The sequence below is a fragment of the Oreochromis aureus genome, linkage group 12, assembly GCF_013358895.1.
Source record: "Oreochromis aureus strain Israel breed Guangdong linkage group 12, ZZ_aureus, whole genome shotgun sequence".
Lineage (NCBI taxonomy): Eukaryota > Metazoa > Chordata > Actinopteri > Cichliformes > Cichlidae > Oreochromis > Oreochromis aureus.
In genome coordinates, this window is record NC_052953.1 from 27,537,224 (window position 1) to 27,553,981 (window position 16,758).

Below are 16,758 nucleotides of genomic sequence, written 5' to 3' on the forward strand. Positions count from 1 at the left end.
TCCTTACTCTAGGAAAACATGACTTCTAGTGACATAAACTACAAAGATGATTTGCATGATTACTTTGCAAAAGCCTGTGCTTGTAAAAAAAGAGACCCAAGCAGAGATTTTGCACCCGCTAGCTCGGTGAACGCACTGTAAATAAAATCTTTATTTGTATTATCTGATTGTATTTAGCTGTTGTGCAAGGTCGTATTCTTGGCAGCATTGCCTTTATTGTTTTTGTAAAATGAAGTATGTGAATGAGTGCACAAGCCTGCAGACACATCCCTGCATTTTCACTCCACCCATTGCACACAGAGGAAGGTTTTCACTGCTAAGTATAAATCACACAACATTTTATCACCGTGACAAAATGCATCTCAATTAACCAAATATTGCAATTATTTGCTGAACTTATAGACCGAAGCCTTAAAGATCGCTAAGATGTTATGTGTCCCATAAAAAAGATGATGCACTGTCTCTTCATTTGTGTGTGTGTGGCCTGTATGCACTGAAAGGCTTGATTTTCGTTTTCCTTACCTTGATTTTCTAATCTGCTCAGAGGGCTTGTCAGTGAGTCAGTGAAGCAGCTGCTATCATGTGTGAGTGTGTGGATACAGTATATAAAAAAGGACTGGGTTCACTGATCAGCCTATACCTTTGATACTAACATTTCTAACATTTTCATCATCAGAAATTAATTTTAAAATTTCTTTTGGGGACTTTTTTTTTTCTTCAAAATTTCATTTTATTTGGGTTCAGCACAAGACTGCACACATATTCTCTTTGCTTTGCTATTTCATTTTCCTCCATGACAACAGCCAAAGGTGCACACTGACTCCAGCCACCCCAGTGGTGCAGTACTTAACACATAACGCAAATAGATGGAGATACATTCAGAACTCATTAACTCTCATTAACTATATTTCTCTGTCCCCCTTTTTTCCTCCACCTGCACACCCACACATACACACAGGCACGTAAGGCTTTTTGCAATCTGCATGCACCAGTATGAGAAAAGCACACAAGCGAGAAAGAGGAAGGCTGAATTAGATTACTTGGGATCACTGTGGCATGAAAAAGCCCAGAGATAAGTTCCTCACCCTCCTCCCTGCTACACTCTTCGCTGATAGAAAAGAGGAAGCAAGGTAATGTAAGAGCAATGCCGTCAAGCCCCCTTTACACACGCACACACCTGCAGGTGTGTCACCATCACCATTTTGCCTCCGAAAGGGAAAACAAAATCTAATATCAAAACAAAACTGGTCTCTGCACATGGAACTGAAGTTGCCATTTTCACAAAAATGGAAAACGTGGAGCAGAAGTAGACTTTAATGGTATGTGGGCTGCCCTAATGCTGCCAAAGCAGCATGGGCAAGGAATATCTGAGAGGGTATTATGATGTTCAGGAGGCCTCTATGGATTATGCCTAATTCTGGGGCTTTCCGCTCCTTTCCAATCTACTGCCCACTACCCCTCTGCTTGATCCCGAGTTTTCAGCTGCTAGCCGGCTGCCTGCTAGCTTGCTCTCTAATCTAGCCAACCAACACCCCATGTGTTAGGTTCGGTCTGCTTCATCTTTAGCCAGGTACTCCTAAGCTACTCTTAGTACTAGCCACATCCACCCTTTCACACACACTTTTATTCTGTGCCTTGAAGTGTGTGTTTGTGTGTGTGTTTTTCCTAACACTTGTGCATGCACTCAGACTCACACTGCATCTGGGGCAATTTGGGGTTCAGTACTCGACTGGTAGATGACCTCCTCTACCTCCTGACCCACAGCTGGGCCTTACTTTTTCATCTCAGATTCCTGGGAGTCATATTTTTTGGGACTGAGCTTACTTTCAAGATGATTTCTCAATAAAAAGTAAATGTCAGAACTCTCTTTGCCAGAAGTAAGATCGGCTTCCTGGTCTTACTTCTGGTCAGAAACACAGAACAGTTTGTTTGATCACCTTTATGGATGACATTCCTAGATCAGCTGATGCCAAGTTGAGCCTGAGTTACTCACTACTATCTCTGTTGCTAATCTTCTTCCTGGTTCAGTCAATGTCTCTTCTGTTCATTCACTGTTCTTTCCTGTCTCTTCCTGGTTTGGGTGAAACCTGTTTTTTGACTGATGTCACATATAGTCCCAAGTCTTTATTCAGGTCAGTCAATCCAGCCTTCTTTAGGCTCATGTTAAAACTGTCCTGTGTGTACAGGTCTGTTGGCCCTGCCAGTCTGACCTCTTCCGTTGCTTCTTACTATAATAGTGATACAGAAGCTCTTCTAAGAATTGGGACCACAGGGTGCAGTTTTGCTCGATAAAAACATCCATAATCCCACCAGTTATCCTTCTGTTGACTGCTTTTATTAAGCCGCAGCATCTCAGGAACATCACACTGTTTTGCAGATGTTCTGATCCAGTCACCTAGCCATCACAATTTGTAACTTGTCCAATTTGCAACCTTTCCAAGTCACTTTAATCTCTATTGGCTTGCCCGGTTTTCTTCCTTCCAAGAACTGACTGTTATTGCCCAAAATATCCCATGTACTGTCTTCTGTTCTGACATTAAATTGTTCTTTTCTCCTTCTCTGAGCACACAGCATCAACTAAAGGATACTTGGGTGAATGTATCAAGGAGTTTAACAGTTTAAATTATCTAACAGAAAGATTATGGTAGGCTTATTCAGTTTCTCATTGTCTCAAAACTAATTGTTAATGTTTATACACTTACATGCTCTTACATCTATCAGAAACACTGATACTCCTTCACAGTACAAACCTGACAACTGACCAAATTTTATATATAGTTGCGTTTTTAAAGGCTCAGCCAGAAATTTTTTTTAGGTTATTTAATAGAAAATGCAAGCTGTACAAAAATATACATAGAATAATGTTTCATTACATCTTCCAATAAACTGATGCATTCTCATAAACCCATAATTAATCTATTAAAAATACACAGAAGATTGTTTGCTGTTTGTGTAAGCTGCCATGATCCCCCACCATATTTGAGTACAGGACTTCTCCGTGATCACATTTATAATACGTCAAAGACAAAGAAAAAAAAAGTCGTAGGCTTCCACGTGCTGCAAAGGGATATTTATATTCATGCCAGTCTTAACATATGAAGGATCATACTGTGCTTTTGTTTTATCATCACAGAAGGGGTTCGCTTCACCAAAGAAGCTAAAATCCAAAGGAAAGCAACGATGCCACTGGCATCTTAGTAAAATATCATCCACTTCCTCCCCACTTAGGACCTCATCTGTTAAACTGAAATTATGACTCTAACACACAAAAACATACATAAACATGCTAATTTATTCCTGTTTTTGCCGCAGTTACCTGTCGTGTCCCTGTCATCACAAAAAGAGCTGGCTATACAACAACACCTGAACATAAGCTAGCATTATGCTAGCTTATGTAGGCTAAAAAAAATCTGACTTTTCCTTCTACAAACAGTTTGATTACATTCTCACACTGTTTGAGAGTTTATTTGCTAAGCATCACAGTCTAGCGCTAGACTGTGGGTGCAATGGCGCACTTTAAAGAAAGTTTTACTAATGCTGGCAAACACCCGCTAACAGAGGCTAACAGTAGCTAACGGCACAAAAACAGCAGCATTTGCCAACAGTTGAGCATCTCCTCAACTGAACTGAAATGAGCTTCTCCTACTCACTGACTCATATCGGACTCCTTTCACAGAGTCTTACAGTCTCTTCCAGAATAAATAAAAGTGGGTGCTTTTCACCTGGCATTGACAGCTGGGATAAACAGTGGACTGACAGCCGTCCACTGATAGGGAAAAGCTCCAGGACGGATCCAGATCCCAGCCAACAGTAGTAGAAACACGCCTGTCAACTTATAAACTACATTCTAAAATTAACTTTTTTTATACTCTTGGGTGATTTAAACATGTTTTTCCTATACCAGCCATTGTTGCTATGGTATGCACTTGATTATGCAACTGGGAGAACTAAGCAAACAGAACTCAGTTGACTGCAGTGAAAATTTTAGACCCTGCAAATTTAGGGTATATAAAATTTTGTGTCACAGAAATATAAAAATGTGACTTGCTGGAGCTCCAGGTAGCCAAACCACTAGCTTTTTATTCACTCATTTATTTGCATTTGTCTTTCTCTATTATGGCTATTGTTGTAATTTGTTTAAGGTAATCGTGCTTAATGATCAGTAATGTTGACATGGCATCAAAGTTATAGGTAATATGGAAAAAATGGAAAAACAACTGCATAGAAGAGCAGAAGCAGCGGATGGTAGACAAACGCAATCACAGAGGGCAATTTTCCAAACTTCATAGAGCATGCTGAAGGCATCTGTTGACACAACAGCTTCTCTAGAAAGTGTTTTTCATCTGTAATTAGCTCTAATTAGTCTAATAAGCTAGAGTGAATTTTGTCACTCGTACTTTAAAAACTGCTCTAATTGTGTTTTGAGCAGAAATCTCATAAACTCAATGCAGATCCATAACTGACCACGTCTCTAAAGGTTATAACGTAATAAAGCTAATGAGTATTAGTAATGGGAAGCTGATTTTTGGTTTGATCGCATTTATGGTCTATTACTCCAGCGGCTCCTCAGACCCATTCCCTCCCCATTTACGGCGTGTTCTAAATTATTGCGCCCTTGCTTGAAGTGATTATTATAAAAAGCTCCTTTTATTTCATTACCCCAGCCAAGTGAATGGCTCTGCTATGGGTGACGCTTCTGGGAAAGCACTGACATCGTTTTGAAAGATGAGCGCTCCTTTTTCTGCTCTCTTTGAAGAGGGCTCCTCCTGTGTGTTGTCACAGATCCACCTGCACTGGGAGGGCTTAGAGCGCTGCTCTCCACTTTGTCACCAATTTCAAACCGTGAAGCAGGAGTTCTGCAAATGCAGCAATTATTTCAAAAGACGAAAATGAAAAGAGTACTCAAAAGTTTCCGTCAGTTTAGAGCGAGGGAAGGCTTCTGAACTCCCTCTGTCGACTGTAATACCACTGTGGCTGTCCTAGCTTGTCTCCTCTCCCCCTACTTTTAGATGCTTTCTTCTTTTTTGAGACCTCTTTCCACTCTGTATTTTTCTCCTGTTTGCTCCAGATGAGCATAAATTTATTTAATAACAATGCAGATTAATTGCCTCCCTTCTCAACCTCCGCCTCCTTAATGCGGGCATCCTCCATTTCAGTAAAAGTGTGAAAAAGCTTTGTGGTTTTTTTTCTGTCATCTTGAGATGGATTTTAAGGGCAGTAATTGGATGCCTGAGCAGATTCCCCTGCACAGTAGGAGGCTGGTCCATTATCTTTTACCATCGTAAAGTAATGTGCTCCTGTCCAGGCTACCCTCATCATCATTACCCATGCTGTGGATGCCCGGTGATGGAGAGGGAGCGGGAGGACAGGGCATACATCATATCTGGACTCATCAGTCTTCCTATTCCAGCCGAGACACCAAACTGTGCTCACTCACACGAGCATTCTCAGGCATAGAGATGAGGAGAAATGAAAGAAGCCGTTAGCATTCACGTACTGCTTCGATGTATTGTTAACCAATACATCATCACCCCGGCCCTCTCTGGCCACTTCTGCTCTCGCATGATAAAGTCATCTATCAGCATCTTCCAACCAATGTTTTATTTTACTCCTTTCTATTCCATTCCCTCTGTTGCAATGCATATCTTTTCTCTACCAGGCAAGTGAAATCTGGAGTGCCATTCATCAAACATATAGTTAGACATAGAGACATGAGCACTTACATCCCAGCTAATCCTGCAGAAACGCATCAAGGGCACTGGTAAAATCATGCAAGCTGTGTATTACACAATCATGCATTGTACAGTTTTCACAACCACCTTCCCTCAAAACCCATCCCACCTCCCAAAAATCTGATTTTGGTCTACTTAGCAACTTTATTCCACTACAGCCAAGCCTGTGTTGGATACCCCTGCTGTTTTAATGAAACATTGCATTTTTTACCCCATCTCATGAGTCATGCAGTTTGCAATAAAGAGCTGATGGATGGATGCACCCCAAGCAAACAGTCCATTAGCATCTACTACAGCTTAGAGGCTGATGATGAAGTGGTAGCACTAATTGAGGCTGCTGCCGTATGCACGTGGCATACTACATGTAATGCTAATTAGGACGGACGATTGTGACAAATGCTTTTCTAAACCACAACATGATCTGAGTACTCGAGACTGCGTGCCTAAACATTTTCTACGTGCCTTTGCTCCTTTGTCATCGCAGGATGTAAAATGCTCTCGGAAGGGATTGACACCCCATAACTGCACTTACGGCGAGAAGTGAGTGGGTGAACAATCACCTTTTCACTGCACCACTGCACACAAACGAGCACACACACTGAGGTTTTTATGGCAAAGCCATTGTCACTTGGATAGACTTTAAACTCTTTTTATTAAACAGAGAACAAACATTATAGGTGAACAGGATGATACCTCTCAAAGCTTGCTCATTACAGTAACATTTGCAAATTAGCGGGTCACCATTAAGACAGCTAACCTTTCCGCTGCGGTTTGGAAAGCTTCTCTACAAGTCAGGTCAGAGGACTTGTTTACTGTGCCACTGCAGATCTCGGAAGATGGCCTCCGAAGCGTTGCATAATTCATGCATAAAACACCGCATTTGTGCACAGCCTTATTTTCCAGCACCTACAGAAAATGGCCAGGACCTGCACCGCCCTGTGGAACCACTTATAGTTCTGTTTTTCTAATAGATTGCGCTGAACCTAAATCGCTTCCGCTGCAGACCTCTCTATCCTGACTTTGCCAAGTTGAGCTGAAAAAAAAAAGTTTGTTCAGCTCAAAAAAGAAGAAACGCAGGGATGACGCGAAGGGCAGGATGCAGACTGACAGATCAATTTCAGAGTGACATGTGTCCATATCTCACATCTCCCCATGATTGTTAACATCCTACTTCACATTCCGGTCCAGTTCTATTCACTCTGACTTTAAATCCTTACCCACTGAGGTTTGAAAGGAATGTGTGTATTTTTTTAGCAGTAATGGACTCTCCAATAGAGCTGACCTTTGTGCCTGTTGAGAGAGGTCTGTGTCCAGAGGGCAGCTAAGCCAGGCTAAGCCAAGCTAAGCTGGCAGTATGGATCTCGATCAGAGACGGGTGAAGAAATCAGACAGAGATCAAGAGGTCATCCCCCTACAGGCATGGCTGGCCGTTGCTGAAGAACTCTTCATCGATCGGCTGTGTGTGATAGATATCGGGCTGAAATTGAGCAGACTGGCGCAGGCGGGGTTGTTTCCCTGCCTTCTGGCCTCTGGGCTCTTGCACAATGGGCAAACAGCAGGGGCACGCACGAGGTGTACCGGAGCCAGCATCACTCAAAGCACCCACCGGCTACCTCCCCTGAGCCCCTGCAGCTTTCGCGCTCATCTCTAGGCGAGCTCAGAGCTGATTGTGTCCATGGTGGCTGACCTTGATTCTGGGTTCTGACTGTTATGGAAATTCGCCAGGGACGTCTTCGCCTCCCTTCTGACCCACTGATCTAGATGTATTATAGGTATAGTATTCATGAGAACTGCAAGAGGATTCGTCCCATAAACTTAAAATGCAGAGCTTCTGCAGGCAGCCATGTTTTATTCACAAGCTCCCTTTCTCAGCAAGGGTGGCAATTCGGGGCCAACGGGCTCTTGAGGATGGCTCCGTCCTTTTAGGAGCCGTCCTCAATTATCCATGTATATTTAATTTTGCAAGCACAGACACTAATAAGTCTGTTAATGTATTTTCATGGACAGGCAGGTTTACAGATTGCCTGAAGATGAATAGATGCAGCACAGAGTTTTATAATTGAATGCCCGTTCACTATGTCGTATTAAACTTAAAATGTCTCCCTTTGTAATGCGTTTGTGTAATTTTGTTTTCTTCTTTAGATCTTATGACATTAACCAAAGCACACGCACTGCAGACAGTTATTTATATTGTTAATAATCCACACAGGCTAAGGAATGAGGCACAAATAAAGCAATCATCTGTGGAGAGATTTAGCCTGTCTACAGCATGTCATTGTGACACTTCCACATCGTCAGAGTTTACCCATAACTTATGTGCACTCATAAATAATTTACATTTGAGAGCAAGTCAGCGTGACTAAAAGATCAATACTGTCCATAAATGGTTGTGCGAATCCTCTTGCATAACTGTGCAAGCAGATTAAACGAGAGGAGTTCTTCATACATCACTGGTTGCCCTTCTTTTGAAGGGTGTGAGGGCAAAAAGACAATAAAGAACAGAAGGAAGATGATTTATTCTTTTACTTCACTAAGAGGCACCTCAGTCAAGGACCCGACTATCTAAATGGTTATATAGTCAGATTTAGACGGAAGAGGCTCAGAGGGACTTCAAAGAGTCGGAGCAGCAACAAGGATTCAGCTGAAGAATTCACCAAATAATGAATATTTTAATAACTTGAAATGGCTTTATTCACTGTATAGTCAATTATCACAATCAGTTTATTTTTTTGACAGTACATATGAAACATAAGAAACTGCGGCCATTAAAGGCTCACCACAGTATAAAAAGTGTAATAGTGGGTAAAGAGTAGCATTATTTACCATTTTCGAAAATGTCCACAACAGACCAGAACTTAATTTCTTATTTTCCTGATTTTAAATGATTAAACCAAAAAGCACGTAACTTGTTTTCATTGTGGTATTTGATAAATGGTAAACTTTTGCTGTAATCGGTGCATACAGCACATCTTAGTTCTCCCATGATGTTGTGAAGGGGGTAGAAATGGAATGGATGTACTGTATATAAGCAGAATAAAGCTGTTACCTTACCAAAGCTGCATATGAAAATGCAAAAATGCATTCAGAGAGCCTACTAGACCCCTGGTACCAGCTGCATCTATGTTAGAATAGCCCCGGTAAGCATATGGAGTATCGTATTTCCACTAGTGAGAATGTGCCGTTGTGCTACACTGTGCAGAGAGCAACAGCAGACAGTGTCCTGACTTGATTCTGCCGACATAGTTCAGAGTTCATGTGTGAAAACAGCTTAAAAGCTTAAAAACGCTGGACTGTAATGCTTATATTGTACAACTGTTTGAATATTACTAGGCAATAATTAGTCAGCTGCTAGAGAAACAGCTGACTAATTATGGATGTTCACAGTGATTATGAAGTACATATGAAACAGCTGATGCTAATCAGTTGCCTCTTTTCCTACCGAGGCAGTGACGGTGCATTTTAAAGGGAAAAAACGGCACAAGCCCCAGTATACACTCTTGCACGCATTGACACCTTTCATGGCTTATTTCTATTCTGTACTTTAAAAGGGAAAAAGGTACCCTTTCTTTGATGTCTCTTAATTATTGACTGAGGTATCTACAAAAGTGGCCCCCTTAACAGTACATTTTATTCTGAGGTGCCAGTTCATCCATGTCCATGTCCTCATTACATCTCCTTTTAAGCTGAACAGATCAAGTATCAAAGCAGCCATCAAGTTAATCTTCTCTCTGCCAGCCACAGCCCACAGTAATGAGCAGATCAGATCTCTGACCGGCATGTACCCCAGACAGGGCACTGCTACTGAAAGGCGGTTAGATGTCTTTTAGGAGGCAGTGAGGGTTGACCGCCAAGCAGAGATGGGCTGCGTAGCGCAGCCACCTTTATCCCATCAGCTGGGAGGAGACAAGGAAGAGGGGGAAATGAAGGCAGGAGAGTAACTTGTTCTTACTTGGAGAAGTAAAAGTGGGATGAAAAGAGAACGATGCAAGGGAGAAAGAGAGAGAGAGAGAGAGAGACCCTCATTAAAAGGCACTGTGTTGGCTTCACAATCATCCCACCACTTCAATGCGCTGTCATGCAGTGATGTATCGCTCTGCATGGCGCTACCAAGGCCTTTATTCCCACTCTCCTCCATGTTTCTCTCTTCTAGCCAATTAAACGCCCACTAGAATGGAGGGGAGGAAGTGCCACATTGAGCATTGCACAATGTGGAGAGAGAAAGCTGATGAAAGGACATGTCTCTTTTAGTCTGCTTAATAGCTCCAGGACACTGTCTGAGTGGCGTTTAATGTCTACAGCATATTCGCCGTTCCTGTTGTCCCATTTCAGTTTCCTCACACGTACGTATACTTTATCACCAAGGGATGAAAATGTTTATCACAACTATGAATATTTCATTCACTGTAGTTAAGCTGACTATTGGCAGGCATCACAGCTGTCTTAATGCACCTGCTCTTGAAATGACATGAAAGATCATAAAGAGGCTCACGTCCAATGATGAGTCATCAGTCAAACCAAAACACCAGATTAGGTGTTTTGGCTCGTAGGATTTTTCAATGCTGATGTCTTTTTCTTTCTTTTATTTGCCTTTTTGTTTTATCTTGGCATCCTGCTGGCTTCAGGACAGCCACACTGACGTGGGGGTTGACACAAACAGGTGCACACGCTAAGCATTTACACTGTATTTACCACACTCTCCTCTGTCTGCCGCGCTATGAATAATGCAGGCCCTAAAATCCTCAACTCGACAATGTGTTTGACCTGTTCATTTGTAGCTGCAGCGCGGATGGCGGGGTCAGAATATGGATGTGTTAGCGCCGGGCTGAAGCAGAAGTTAATCGCAACACCGGGACGGGACGGGCTTTGCTGCTTCTCATGCTGCCTGTGTCACTCAGGCTGACACCATAAATCTCACTTATTTTCAGATCCAAGTGAGACACGGGCAGAAATTACGGCCCAGAGCACATTACCAGCCTCAGCTGCGTGCTGAATGCTAACAGAGAGATCCTTGATAAAGCAGACAGGCAGTTCTCCTGCACCTTATTGGACAAAAAAGAATCCCATGTATTAGACTTGAGGGGCCAGACTGGCTCGCAAGTAAAGCACAAACACCGGCGTCAACAGGTGAGATGCAAACTAACATTCAACCCACATACTTAGAGGGGTCTGTAAAGGTATCGGCTGAAAATCTATATAATGCACACAGAGGTGAAGGACACCACCGTTCAAACCCGAGAACATCTCGATTGGTACAACAGTTTCGGGCCAGTTCTCATTTTTATTACTGCTTCGCATGAAGGAATAAAAAGTACTCCGTTTTTATTACATGTGTGTGTCATTTTCAGATGCATGCTGCACATCACTGTTCTAAGCCAATGTTCACTGGAGATGGTGTTTCAGGTGTGACTAAGCTATAGCATCTTTGCCTGGCTGTCATCATGAGGATCTGTTTTGTTAAGGGTCTTTATAAGAAAGCCTAGTATCTTTTCTTTCTCCCCGTAAGGCCGCCTAAAGAAATAATATCATCTGATAAAGATAATGCCTACTCTCCATTTAAAGGCGACACTGACATATGACATATAAACACAGAATATCCTTAACTGTACGTTTTGATCACAAGTCAGTAGCCGTGCTGAGGACGTTGCAGTTACTGTATGTCACATATCGTTCTCTGCATGGCGCGTCATTTCTCCCGATAAAAACATTGTTTGTCACGGCTCATCTTAGGCCTTGTTATTCTTGTAACAACAGATCATAAATCGTAAATAATTTAAAAGATAACATAGTGGCAATACTGCATTTTGACGTGATGTGTTAATTTGTTAGAGTTGTAATCTGCTGCATTCAGTACAAAGGAAGCTCGCTTCATGACACAACACAGAAACCAATTATTTTATAGCGTGTCTTATCTCCTGTTCAGCCAATTTCACATTAAATGCAATACGTATTTGGTCCTATCAAAGGCTGCTGTTTTCTCCCGCTGTTTCTGATACGACGCAGAGGAGGCCTTCGGAAAAATCTTTACATGCTAAAAGTAGCACTGGTATTATAAATGGCACATTAAGAACTATCAAAATAAAGCTTGCATCTCAAAGACCAGCCTGATCTATAGTAAGAACACGTGCATTTTTTTTCTAGTTTCACAGGCCCATATTTCATGGTGTCTTCAGTCACACTTTTTTAACCTGCTGATGTTCACCACTGGTCTCTATTATGTGTTTAATTGCGCTGTCTATGTCCGAGCGCGCGGACCGCTGATGCATCACTGTGCGATCCCGCTGTGGCTTATTACTGCCAGGCTTCGCTCTCTACAGCTCTCGGCCCGCTGGGTCATATCCAGCTGCTGTAATCTAACATTAGCGCCAGCTTTCACCAGGTCCCCACCATTTACCCTATCATATATTATAGATGACCCTCTGAAAATGGAGGAATCCCAGCAGACGTGGAATTAATTTACAGCATTCCTCGGTTTTAAGACGAATTGAATCAAAGTCAGTGGCACAGCAAGAGAAGGGTTTATATTGCTATATAACACTGTCACAGTCTATAAAATTGTAATGAAATGCCATTTGAAGATTAAGTGGGGTTTTTTGTGATTCATCGGTATCTCTTGGCTCAGCTAATAATCATTTCACTCCAAAGCTGAATGATGCTACAAATGACCAGCCTTACAAACGACGAGCTTTCTTTCAATCAAACTTAATCCTCCTTTTCTTTTCTTTTTTTCTTTTTCTTTGAATGAGTTCCATTGGAAAGCTCACAAACAAGTCTTTGGAAAGCGAGTGCACGGCTCTTGTGTACTTCCCCGGTGACTGTGGAATACATATGAATATGGACAGGAAGTCAGACACTGTAGATTGGTCCTGTCTGTGGCTGTCAGGTTTAGCAATAAAACACTAAACAAATGTGACGTTTAATTCAACAGGCATCACTCCAGAGGAAGATTTCTCTGTTAAAAGGGGGGGAAAAAATAGTAGGAAAACATCTTCAGTGCTGGCAAAGCTTCAATACAGAGGGGACAGAAAAAGATGCCTTGGGGTTCTCGCCTATTGAAATCAAGGAAATCTGAGCTTTTGTGAGGATGTCTCTTTAGCAGAATGAAAACATCTTGAAAATAGAGACTTTTGTCATGCTTCACAATTAGCTGAAGTCCCCTCAGTTCACCAGGCGCAATATATGCGTGCTGTACACTATAACTATTGAAAAGTACACTTTGACCTTAGTAGCGGCTATTTACTGTGGCGCCCAGGGTTCTGTAGCAATTTGTATAATTGAAGTGCAATTTCTTTGGGCTGAATAGGCAGAAGAGACAATCCAATGTGCTTTGGTGACTTCAGAGAGAAAAAAGTTAACTCAGACTTATCTTAATTGGTCCCGATTATCTTCTGTGACAATGCTGGTGTGTGTATGTGTGTATGTGTGACTGCGTGCGTCTGTGTGTGTCTGTAATGAAAGGTTAAGATTTCTGTTCAGAGTAATGAAGCTGTGCCAGTGGACTTAAAGGACCAGGGCTGTCTGATCACTGAGGTCATTTACTGGAACGATCTCTACTGCAGTCCAGGGGCAAATTGGAGCATTTGGTATTTCTTTTTTTCACATAGACTCTAGTTAAGTGAGATTGGGCAGTAAGTGCCAATTTATACATAATGGAACTGACTAGTGTTGGCAGGTTAAGTTTCACTTTGACTTTTATGAAAAACATTGTAGGTAAGGCAAGGTAAAGATAAAGGATAAGATAAGATAAGATAAGATGTCCATCAGTTATTAGTCTGAAGGTTTATCCACAAATGATTAACTTTCATTTCTAAGCTGTTACTTTCTAACCGTTTCTTTGCTTTGATCTCTGTCTTCCTTTTATATCTTCAGGACTCTGAGATTCTGAACACCGCTGTATTGACTGGAAAGACGGTGGCTGTTCCTGTAAAGGTGGTGACTGTTGGAACTGACGCCTCTGTTACTGACATCTCTGAAGCGGTGACATGTCGCTCAACAGACGAAGACGTGGTCAAGGTCAGTAAGATCAACTTCTGAAAAGAGGGGGGGAAAAAAGACTCCCGCAATCTCTGCTCTCGCATAAACACCGTGGCATCGCATGCTTCAGATAGGTTTCTGTTGATGTTTTTCAAAGAGTGACATTTTATTTATTTATTTTTACATGAGCTGCTACAGCGCAGTGCAGTACCAAGGTGATGCCCTGTGCAAATATGACTTTAGATATATAGGCGCAGTACTAGTATGTAAAGAGTTTAGATTCTTAAGTAATGTTGTGTATGTGTCAACTCTTCGGTTTTAGTTCAGTTTGGTTTCATTTAGTTTCCAGAGTGGGTTTTATTGGTTCAGTTTGGTTTTTACTGTTTGAAAAAGTGTAGTTTTCTTTAGTTTTCATTATTTTCTGTGTTAGTTTTACTATTTTATTATTATTTTATGAAAGGCATATGTCAAAAGCAAGATTTACAATAAAAACACAGAACTTGCTGAAAGCAGTTGACTCCCGGTCTTGTAGACATCCATCAAAGTCTCATTAGGCAAGCTGTAATAAAATATTTTATGAAACTAACAATTTGGGCATATTTTATTTTATTTTATTTTTGTTAGGTTTTCAACTTAACAACATCATTTTTTGTAGTTCTTTACTTTTAGGACTAGTTTTTATTTTTATATTAGTTAACAAGATTTTGTTTTTCAAATTTTATTTTATTTTAGTTATCTATAATATAACCTTTATGTGTGGATATACCGGCAAAATATGTTTAAATGATTAATAGTTGATCTGTTAAATGTGAACAGCATGTAATCTAAATTAACCCACATATGAGCCCGTGTAATTATATTAAAGATAAGGTAGGTAGTGCATTTTTTATAGGAAGTGTTGAAATGATGTTTAGTACATTTAGCACACATGCACCCTGAAGAAAATAAAAACAAACACTGGAAAACAACATGAAAGAGCATGTTTGATATGCAGTGACTACTGACAACTTTTTCTTTATACGGTCCCTTTTAAACCTGCAGCGTGAGACCAAAAAACAAAAAAGTGTAAAAGTGGCTTTGCTACGCAAACAAAGGAAGTCACTCTGAGACAGGATCCAAGAGACTCAATGCAAACCCAAAGAAGAAACAGTCACATCAGTCAGCACCCCCACGGCTCATTTGGATGAGTGTGCAGGCCCGTGTACAGAAGCTTTGGCCCTTCCTGCAGTGTCTTGGTTAGATTCTGCCTGAGGCTCTTTGCTGCATGTCATCTCTCCTTTAATTGTCCCACTATTTTTTCTGCCTCCACTGGCTCTATCCAAAAAGCCCCACAATGAAAAGGCCTTTGGTCTGTTTCCATTTCTAAATGGCTGTGATGTTAGTTTATATCAAAAAAACACCACATTGCTGGGTCATGTTTCCTGTTAAATGCTGTCACGATTCACCTTGAAGATTAGGGGAATCGACTAATGTAAGTACGCTGAAAAGCAACAATGAGACAAAAATCAAAAGCTATAGTAGAGGAGAACATTTACCACAATTGATCATCTTAAATTGTCTTAAGTGTGTCCTGGAGGATGATTAGGTGGAGAAGGATGCTTCTTCTTTAAAAACAAAAAGGCCCACCTGCAGCATACTTACTGTTGCTCACTCAGGAAGGCTTTTTTGCTAATCATAGCCTGTGATCGTATACATAAAGGTGACAGATTGTGACCTGGACGATTAGGATTAAATAAACACAGAGTGACATTAACATAGAACAGTGAATCACATCACATGAAATGGTGCTTCCACTTACTCCAGCCTCCTAAATTACAGTAAATTATAAAGAAATACCAGCTTACGTGCTTTTTCTTTAAACCTCTTTGGGAATTTGTGCAGTTTACACTAATTTGGTCTGTGTAGGAAGAAATAAGGCTGTGTCTGTGCTTATTCTGGATTATCATGTTGACAGCTACATTTAAGGCTCATGCAAAGCTCACCATATGAGCTGCATTTACTGTGTGTGAATGTATGGGAAGCCAGTATGGACCTTTTCTACTTCATACCTGCTCTGCTCCATGTAGCCACAGTCATTAAAATGTTTTTGGCCAGAGAGCAAGCTCTTCTATTGGCTGTGTTGTCAGATTGAGGCAATTTTGATATCTCATTTGTGTCATTGTCCTCTTTTTTCACTTAGTTTGCCTACATCACCTTATACATGTTCACACAATCCAAAACAAGTGTCTTGTGACCTCTGGCTCAGATCCAGCACTCTTCCAAAGAAAGCCAAGTTTCTTGTAGAAGGCATATTTTTGTTTTCCAGTTGCCTCCTTAGCTCATATTCACCTTCCAACCAAAGCCATAGGAGTGATAGCTTCTGCAATAATGTTGATTAACAAGTTCTTCTTTCTTCAGGTTGCCTCCACTGGCTGTGGTTACCCATGGTTTACTTCATAAATCCATATCCATGTAAAAGATTTCATTTTTCTCTTAGTGCCAATCACAGCCTTTGATGTGTCACATTTTCATAAATATCACCCCTGGGCAACTGTGCAAGTTCATTGGATGTCCCTTTGACAAAAGCTTTTTAAGGGTATAGAACTTACCTCTGTGTGAAGAAAGTACTGATACAGCAAAACAACAATTCATTCATAACATTCGTAACATTAATAACTTGGAGCTCTCTCTTCTCAGCGTTAAACAATTTCTTGTTTCAGAACTGACCTCTGATTTCTAGTCAGAAAAGATGTGCGGTATTTCAGCGGCTCGCACAGATGGAAGAGTAGTTGAAATAACAACAACAACACACACATTCATGAAATTGCAGGGAAAATCTTCCATCTTCACATTAGCCATGAAGGTCGTGTTATGAGCGAGCTCCTGCAACTCCTGCTATCGACGCGCAGCATAGTCATTAGAAACCTCGCTATGTGCAAACTCTTTCCTTGCACTGAAGTGAGCGCTGAATCTTATGCAGAGAAGTCTGAGCAGCTTAATTGCTTCTGTCAAACCGGCTCTGTGTACAAGCCAGAGACAGACTCATCCTACCTTCATGCTCCCTACTCCCATCGCT

The 16,758-nt window shown here is 41.2% G+C and overlaps 1 protein-coding gene across 1 annotated transcript in view; it reads left to right on the top strand.

The window, feature by feature from the left end:
* si:dkeyp-14d3.1 (transmembrane protein 132C) overlaps window positions 1-16,758 on the top strand; it is a 135,296-nt gene that overhangs the window by 107,484 nt on the left and 11,054 nt on the right. Inside the window, exon 5 of the mRNA XM_039621294.1 lies at window positions 13,599-13,742. Coding sequence (XP_039477228.1) covers window positions 13,599-13,742 — 144 coding nt within the window. The remainder of the gene's footprint in view (window positions 1-13,598; window positions 13,743-16,758) is intronic.